Source organism: Quercus suber, unplaced genomic scaffold, assembly GCF_002906115.3.
Source record: "Quercus suber isolate HL8 unplaced genomic scaffold, Cork oak 2.0 scaffold_787, whole genome shotgun sequence".
NCBI classification, from domain to species: Eukaryota; Viridiplantae; Streptophyta; class Magnoliopsida; order Fagales; family Fagaceae; genus Quercus; species Quercus suber.
This window is the reverse complement of record NW_027070223.1, coordinates 88,511-96,912: the sequence shown is the minus strand read 5'-3', so window position 1 is coordinate 96,912 and position 8,402 is coordinate 88,511. Positions and strand designations below refer to the sequence as shown.

Genomic DNA, 8,402 nt, shown 5'->3' with positions numbered 1-8,402 from the left:
CTTTCATTGGTCATTGTTAATTTTTTTTTATGTTTGTTGGGCTTCCCATTCACCCGAACTCTATGTTTGGAGGATGGGAGAGTAGAGGAAAAAGTGACCAGAATAAACTATAAAGTTAAACAGTAATTAAAAAAAAAAAAAAAAATGAAACAAACTAGTTAGAAAACTCAAAATACCTAGCTGCTGCACTCCAAGTTTACAAAGTATAACAGTGGTTTTCCGTTTTCTGTGACAATGCTTTGCTTGCCATTATTTTAAAGAAAACCAAAACCTCTATAGCTATTCACAAAAATTAAAACCATTAGAAAAGGAAATCAAGGAAGACCATTATCCATTTCAGGGGGTATAATTTCTGGCTCATGATGTGCCCCAAGCTTTAGGATAACGGAATAAAATCCGCTATAATTTTTAGAGTAATTCTGTGGATTATATAAACTATATCAATTTATTGAGAAATTAGTATGTTGAAACTTACATTTAGGAGAAAATAATTCCTATTTGAAACTTGAAAGATAGAGAATGGGAAAGGGGATATGAAAATGAAGGACAGATGAAAGTTTTCCCCTGTTATTATTTTTTGAAATGGTTAGAAATCTCTTAAGCTTTAGACCAATTGGGTCATTGGCATTTTACATTATTTTGGTTGAAGAGAAAGTAGGAAGAAAGGAAAATGGTGTTGGTGGGAATTTTGATTTTCTACTCAAGCCCACCAAAGTTCTTAGAAAAACATTGAGAGAAATGTAGTTTTTCATGTAGTTTACTATTTTTCTCCTTTTAGATATAATCTTTTATTATTATTATTATTTAAATGTGTATTTTTTGGAAACTTGTAACAAGAAGTCTACAAGGAGTATGATTGTGAGAAAAATTCTATCTTTTTATATGATGTCATTATATTTAATCAAGTTAATCACATTTGTTTTATATAAAATGGATAGGAAAATAAATAAACTGTATTGTGTTCATCTCTATTAATTTACTTGATAATGTATTTTTTTTTCTTATACAAGAGCAGAAAAAATTAATTTTCAAATAATAATAGAAAATGATTTCTTATATAATAAGAGTGTAATAGTGAAGTGATATAAATTACCTTTTTTATCGTTTCATTTTTCTTCTCAATTAAATGAATCATGATGGAAAACTGAAAATTTTTCAATTGTTCACTTTTCCATCATTTCTGTATTTTCTATTCTTATACTTTTCTCTTCTGTCAACCAATTTTTGGCAGGTAACGGATGATTTCAGGAAGGAAATCTTTGCAGTAGCTGCTTGGTGTTTATGGAACCGGCGAAATGCCCTTCACTTTGGGCGTCAAGTGCAGCCTATTACAAACATTAACCTGTTGGCTTGTAACCTGCTACAAGAGTTCTTGGCGGCCAAATGTTTGGCCGGGTATCGGGAATGGTTGGGTGACTTACCTACAGACATTTCCCAGTTAGCTGATTTTGATGTTCCTTGAAGCATTCTTATAAATTTGATAAAGGCCCAATCGGATTGGCTGGTTTCCACAAAAAAAAGAAAAAGAAAACCAAGCATATTAACTGTGCAAACTTTTTTTTTTTTTTTCACAAATGACAAAAGCAGTTGGTTTCCAATTTTAGAGATGTCTATTATCAATGTTTTAATTTACCTGTTTGTAAAAGGAAAAAAAAAAAATGAAGGAAAGAAAACCATTTTTTGTTAATACATGGAAAGATTTGTATTAGATTGACACACGTTTGCAGACAAAAATTAAAAGTAAATATTCCTGATGAAAATTTCATTTTTGTTGAATCTTATCATATTCTTTGAGAGATCTTTTCTATTTTGGATGCTTGAACCAATATACTAACTAAATGCCCATTTATGGATTTATAAATGAAACAGGTAATTGTATTTTAAAGAGAATCTTCTATATTTCATTTTAAGCTTCCACAATAAATTTTGAGTAATGCTACAGTCACAAATTATTTTACAATATTTTTACAAAATGTTGATATGGCTAACCTCTTATTGGTTTTCATCTAAACCCACCATTAATATCACTTTTTCATTTACTAATAATTACTCATCACATCAACTGTTTATAAATTTTTTTGTAAAATAGTTTGTTTTTCTATAAATGAAACAAGTAATTGTATTTTAAAGAGAATCTTCTATATTTCATTTTAAGCTTCTAGAATAAATTTTGAGTAATGCTACAGTCACAAATTATTCTACAATATTTTTACAAAATGTTGATGTGGCCAATCTCTTATTAGTTTTCATCTAGGCCCACAATTAATATCATATTTTTATTTATCAATAATTACTCATCATATTAGCAGTTTGTAAAATAGTTTATATCTCTAGCATTAGTCATAAATTTTATTTGTTATACTTAGATAGTGTAAATTGTGTTACGTTATTTTATTGATCGGTTTCATATTATGAATCGACCAGTGGATGTAATCTATTTATTAAACCAATTACTTTATTCTAGAGTCAAGCTTAAGCCATTGTAGTTATGTTTTTTTTTAAGTACTCACAACACTCATATAAAACTTATTTTGGAAAATAGAAAATAAATTTTATATCAAGAATTTAAGTAGATTTAATAGTAAAAAAAAACACTCATTAATGCTGATATCCTAATTAGGATCACATTTATTATTTTTTATTTATGACATTCACTTACCCATCTCTAAACCAAAAAAGGAAAAAAGAAAAAAAAAAAGTATACATTTCTCTCACTCTCTCTCCTTCACTGCCATTTGTTTCCATTACTAGGACATTATCAGGTCAACTTTTGTCCAAAACAGGATGAATCTAAGATCCTGCTAGAAAAGAACCAATGAAGTCAATAATAGAATATATGTCACCACGGCCCAAAACATGAGAACGTTCAAACAAGGTTCTAATAAAGACAATTCTAGCTATCGTCAAAAACGCATCTACACCTTCAAAAGCACAATGATTTCTCTCCTCCCACAAAGTTCACAAAAAGGCAAAAAGCATAATGAAGCACAATTCCAAACAAATGAAGAATATTTACCATATCAACTCCACCATCACGAAAGTAGCTTAACAACGGTATTTGACATTGCATTACCCATTGAACCCAAAAGCATAATAGATAAAACTTTTACAAATAATTAATTTTAACCATTACTTCTGATTTACGATACAATCCTTTGTTAATTAAGCGATCAAATAATTTCATAGCACATAGCCATTGCATTTTCTCAATACAATTAGTTAATGATTTTCGTACAAAAACCACATGAACAAAGGTTAAGCATGGGATAATATGCACTTGTCAGGACAAACAAATATAAGGAATGAAATGAATATGAGTTGAGTCCTCCAGACTTCTAGAATAAGTCACTGATTTCTTGGCTTTTTTTTTTTTTTGGTTGTTGCCAGTGACTTGGCTGTAGAGGTGGAACCCTATGGGCAATGGATGTGGAAGAGCGATGGAGGAGAGAGAGAGCAGAGAGAAACTTGCGGTGGAGGAGAGAGAGAGAGAGAGAGAAGCGTGTATATATATAGTGTTACGTCGTTTAAAAGTTTTAAATTAATGTAACATGTATACTATTAAGTATAACAAATAATATCTTAATTGTTGAAATTGATTCGTTTTACGTTTCAAATTAAACACAAAAGATTAAAAAAAAAAATACAATTAGCTTTCATTTATAAATTCATATATGAGTGTAAGTGGTTGTGGGGGTATAGGGAGTAAAGATTGCGGTTTAAGCCTCTAAGAGAGAGTTTCACACATATATACACTTAGATTAAACTAGAGTAGAATTTTTATTTTGTTTATATATATATATATATATAAGCATCCAAAATAGAACAAATCTCACAAATAATAAGACAGGATTCCATGAAAATTATTAGACGACGAAAAATAAGCACTCTATGGTGTTGGGTCCCTTATGATGATCAATCCCTAATATGGCCTTAACTTGGCCTAGTTTTGTGTCAATCTTAATAAATTGACTTTGTGAGCCTGAGTTGATCAATCTTGTTCACTGGCCTCATGAACTCGATGGGTTATATCATGGGTTTTTGGCAAAACTTCATGAGCCTAAGTTTAGCTGATTTTGTGGACTGAATTTTGTCAGTATTATGGCTAAAATAATGGATTTTGGGTTTTGTCTATTTTTTAAGATAAGTATGATCAAAACCCAAAGATGTGCAAAAAACGTCCTTCCTATAAAGTATGAAGTTTTAAGAAATTTTAAATTTTATTTAGTAAATAACTTGGGATTGAATGAGAATTGGAATTTTGAACTCCTTATCCCCGCTTTATTAGATATTTTGTGGTTGACTTGGAGGCTTAATTAGAGGTCCATTTTTCAGCAATTGCTCAGTTTAAAGAATTTTCGTTGATGCTATATTGAAGAAATAAATTTCAACAACAAATCATTTTCCCATTACATGAATATAATTTCTTATTCAACAACACTCTTTTCTATAATTTTATTGTCACTTCATATCATGCTTTTAGACAAAATTTTCGCTTCTCAATTGAATGCGAACCATAGAAAATCAATCCACACTTCCTACACTTGTCTATACTTAAGTGCTCTTACTTTAGATTCTTAAAATAAATTCAATCTCAAGAACCATGTGTAGAATCTAAGTTAAGGCACCTAAGAAACTCTACCCAAGTTTTAGCCATCAAATAATTCCTACCCATAGGTCACATAATAGTGCAAGAGTTCTGGTTGTAACCCGTGACATCATATGCATAATATGGCACACTAGGTTGATAATAATATGGCACACCAGCTTGATAAGTTGGCCAAATCATTGATTGTATTCCAGATTCACTGGGTTTGGTCTCCTCAGTACTGACTGGCGAGACACTCGTTAACTCAGCAAATCCAACTTTCTTCCTCAGCAAAGATGTCAAGTTGACTGAATCAATGCCATCCCCAACAACAACAATCTGACTACTGTCCTCACCTTGTAGAGAGACTGATTCCACACCTTAAGAACCCAAAACAAAAACAATATGATCATTAGTTTTAAATTCCTAATCAATTTTAACAATAATCAGAATAAAAGATAAAAAAAAAAATGAGTACCTTGTAGACCAACTGCAATCTGCATGGCCTTGGACCGAGCATTCTTTTTGCCATTATTTAAGGTGACTTTGATCACTACCTTTTGCTGCAATAGAGTTTAGTAGTGTCAATTAATGACATAAAAGGCTTGGAAGTACATAAGAGACAGAACTTTTAAATAATTGTTGAGCATGGTATTCATCATTACCTTCATTTTCTTGGTCAGAGAGTTCAAATACTTATCAGGGAGCTGCACGGTTCTCTGTTTAGCTAGCTAAGTCTGGGTGTTGTTGCTTAATGTCACAAACAAAAAAAGAAAAAAAAGAAAAAGGAAGGGATATATGCTAGAGTTCAAAATCTTATCTGTGAGCAAAGTGTGTTTAGGTAGCTAATATATATAGGTGGAAAGCTTAAGTTCACACTTACACTCGGAACAGCCTTTTGTTTGTCCTGTCCAGAAAGTTTGGTTTACTACCTTTTTTGGTCTACTAGATGCGGCTTGCACGCGGTTTCTTTATGAAAGCCAATGAATTGTATGGTTTGCTTGACTTATAGTTAACGAGGTCAAATCCAAAGATATGGACCGTCACAATTTGTGTGGACTGAAGTTTGTACTGGATCTATTTCACTTCAAATTCTAAGATGATAAGTTGTCACATCACATGATAATCCATTTACTTCTCTCTCTCTCTCTCTCCTTCTTCTTCTTTTTTTTTTTTCTTTTTTTTTTTTTTTTTTTTTTTTTTTTTTTTTTTTTTTTTTTTTTTTTTTAATTTTCATTTGTTTGTCATTTTAGAGGAATAATATCGTAGTTTTATACATTTCAATAATTTTCTCATCAATCAATATATATATACATATATATATATATAGGCAAATTTCAAATTACAATCCAATTTTGCATCATGTGTCCTAAACTAAATATTTTTAAAGAGAGTTTTATTTTTTAATTTTAGAATTAAATGTGAGACCACATTATAAATATTAATTCAAATGAGTTATTGAGTATAAAAACCAAGAGTTTACAGTGAATGAATTGTTAAAAAAAAGTGCTTCACAATAACAAAAATTAAGAAGTAATTAAAAAAAATGGACAATTTATATTTTATACCTAATAATATTCCTACAAGACTTTTTAAAAAGTTAACAAAATATTAGAATGACTATTAATAGTATATATATATATATATATATAGGAATTATACTATCCATCTTTTTGTATATTTTTAAGTGGATCCATGCATATATATGAGGTTACAAGCTAGTATATATAATAGTAGAGACCTCGTGCGGGAGTGTATGAGGTCTTGCTATGTGACACTCTAATTTTGCATTTAGTTTTTTTAATATCTTTTTATTAAGTCTTTTTTACTGTTACCTAATAGATTACAATAACTTTTTTTTTTTTTTTTACTTTTATATAAAAATATGAGCTACTCTTAACAATTAGACCAAATGTTATTCTCTACAAAATGGGTTACCTTTTAAAAACAAACTAAACCTTATAAAAAGCCCAAGCCCAATTATTGCTTTACATATTATGACCTAGATATCTGATCCTTCCTACGTGTAGATGAAAGCCAAAATCCTTACCCACTTACAAACAATGTTTTGCCTCTCCCACATGTAAATGATACTTCTAGTAAATCTCATGCTCATGAAAGCATGTCTATGCAATTTATGCAAGAAAATTCTCTTTGTCATTGACCAGTGCAAAATATATATATATATATATATATGTATATAAATCTTGAGATTCCTGAGGTTAATGAAATAATTGACAGATGCATATTTAAAAATTATTAATAACATTTTTTTTTTGGATAAATAGCATATATTATCTCACAAAATGCCATTTACATAATATTTTCTTTTAAAAAAAAAATTTAAAGATAGGAATGGTCAAAAACATGATTCTATACAAGAATGATAAAAAATACGTGCAAAACAATTTTCATAGGGGGATTTATCTTTAAAGAATATGAAGACAATAAAAGAGATCAAATGCATTGAACGGGATCCTACGAAACAAGTTTATTAATCATTTCAAATTATACTCATCATTTACTTGAAAAAATAATAATACATCATACTATTTACATTTTAAAAAATTCATATTAACTTCAAAGTTTATTGTAAGATATGTGAAATGCTATGGTATTGCAACAAGCAACGTTGATACAACGACAAGTTGGTATTATGGGAAGAAGGTCAAACCACAATTAGGATAATTTTGGTGTGCAAAATGTGAAATACATAAAAAAAAAAAAATCTCCCTATTCCAAGGTTAAAGGCACTCACATTAACTACATACTCTCCAAATATTTATAACATATTCATCTCACTCTAAGTACTATATATACAATTGCAAACTACTTTAGATACATGATTCAAATTAAAGTTTTTGATGCAACTAACAAAATAACTTTTGTGATATTTGATTGAGATGCTAAGAAAATCCTAAATAAATCTGCAAGAAATCTTTCTGAAAAACAAACTGAGGTACAACTTATTTAAATTATTATAAAAATTTTGATCATAATATATATAAAATATATTCCTCATATGAAAATTGATACTGGAGAAGGATTCTCACATGATCTGAAGAAAATTTTAGGAAGAAAATACATTTTCCTACTTCATTTGAATGAATTTAATTTAAAGGATGGTTTTGAAAATTACACAGTTACTAAGATTTTTTATGCGCCTTCAAATGACAAAAAGGTATGGAAGATAAAAAAAAAAAAAAAAATACACAATCCAATATGCTATATTAACTCTTTTGCTACACTATTCCTTATAAAGTAATAAAAAAAATAAATAAAATCATTTATAAAAAATTGTCACATCACCGAAATTTAATATGAATGCAGATACCTATGTAAAATCTTAGCGACAATAAATCCACAAATCAAAACTTTGTAAGATCCAGTTAGTAATCTTCCAATGTCAATTCATTAGTGATTAATACAAATGATGCAAGAAAATGAAAAAGTGATGAAATCTCAAAATTGAACAAATAGGGATGGACCAAACTTCAAACGTTGAAGATGAAGAAATAAATGATGATAATATACCCCTCAACAAGATTTACAAGCATTGTCATACTATAAAAATAAATCATTGAAGAAACAACCAAAAAAAAAAAAAGATTTCACAGGAAAACTCTTTATTACGTCACATACTAAAGAATATGGAATGAATTAACATGTCTTTATTAACTTTTAAAAAATTAGAAAAGTGCACTTACCAAGTTTAGAACCTAGGCACAACCAATCAAAGTTAAAGCTAAAGTCTAACCACTAAGCTACAACTACAAGTTAATGCTCAACAATAGAAAAGAAAATGCTTGAAGTAAAC

General features: G+C 29.2%; 1 protein-coding gene across 1 annotated transcript; it reads right to left on the bottom strand.

The window, feature by feature from the left end:
- Window positions 1-4,382: 4,382 nt before the first annotated feature.
- On the bottom strand, window positions 4,383-5,409 carry LOC111987171 (heavy metal-associated isoprenylated plant protein 46). The gene is made up of 3 exons (XM_024018878.2): window positions 5,251-5,409; window positions 5,064-5,148; window positions 4,383-4,965 (listed from the first exon to the last, which is right to left on the bottom strand). Exons 1-3 carry the CDS (start codon window positions 5,254-5,256, stop codon window positions 4,676-4,678), a joined length of 381 nt encoding a protein of 126 aa, XP_023874646.2. The 5' UTR covers window positions 5,257-5,409; the 3' UTR covers window positions 4,383-4,675.
- Between the last annotated feature and the right edge of the window lie 2,993 nt (window positions 5,410-8,402).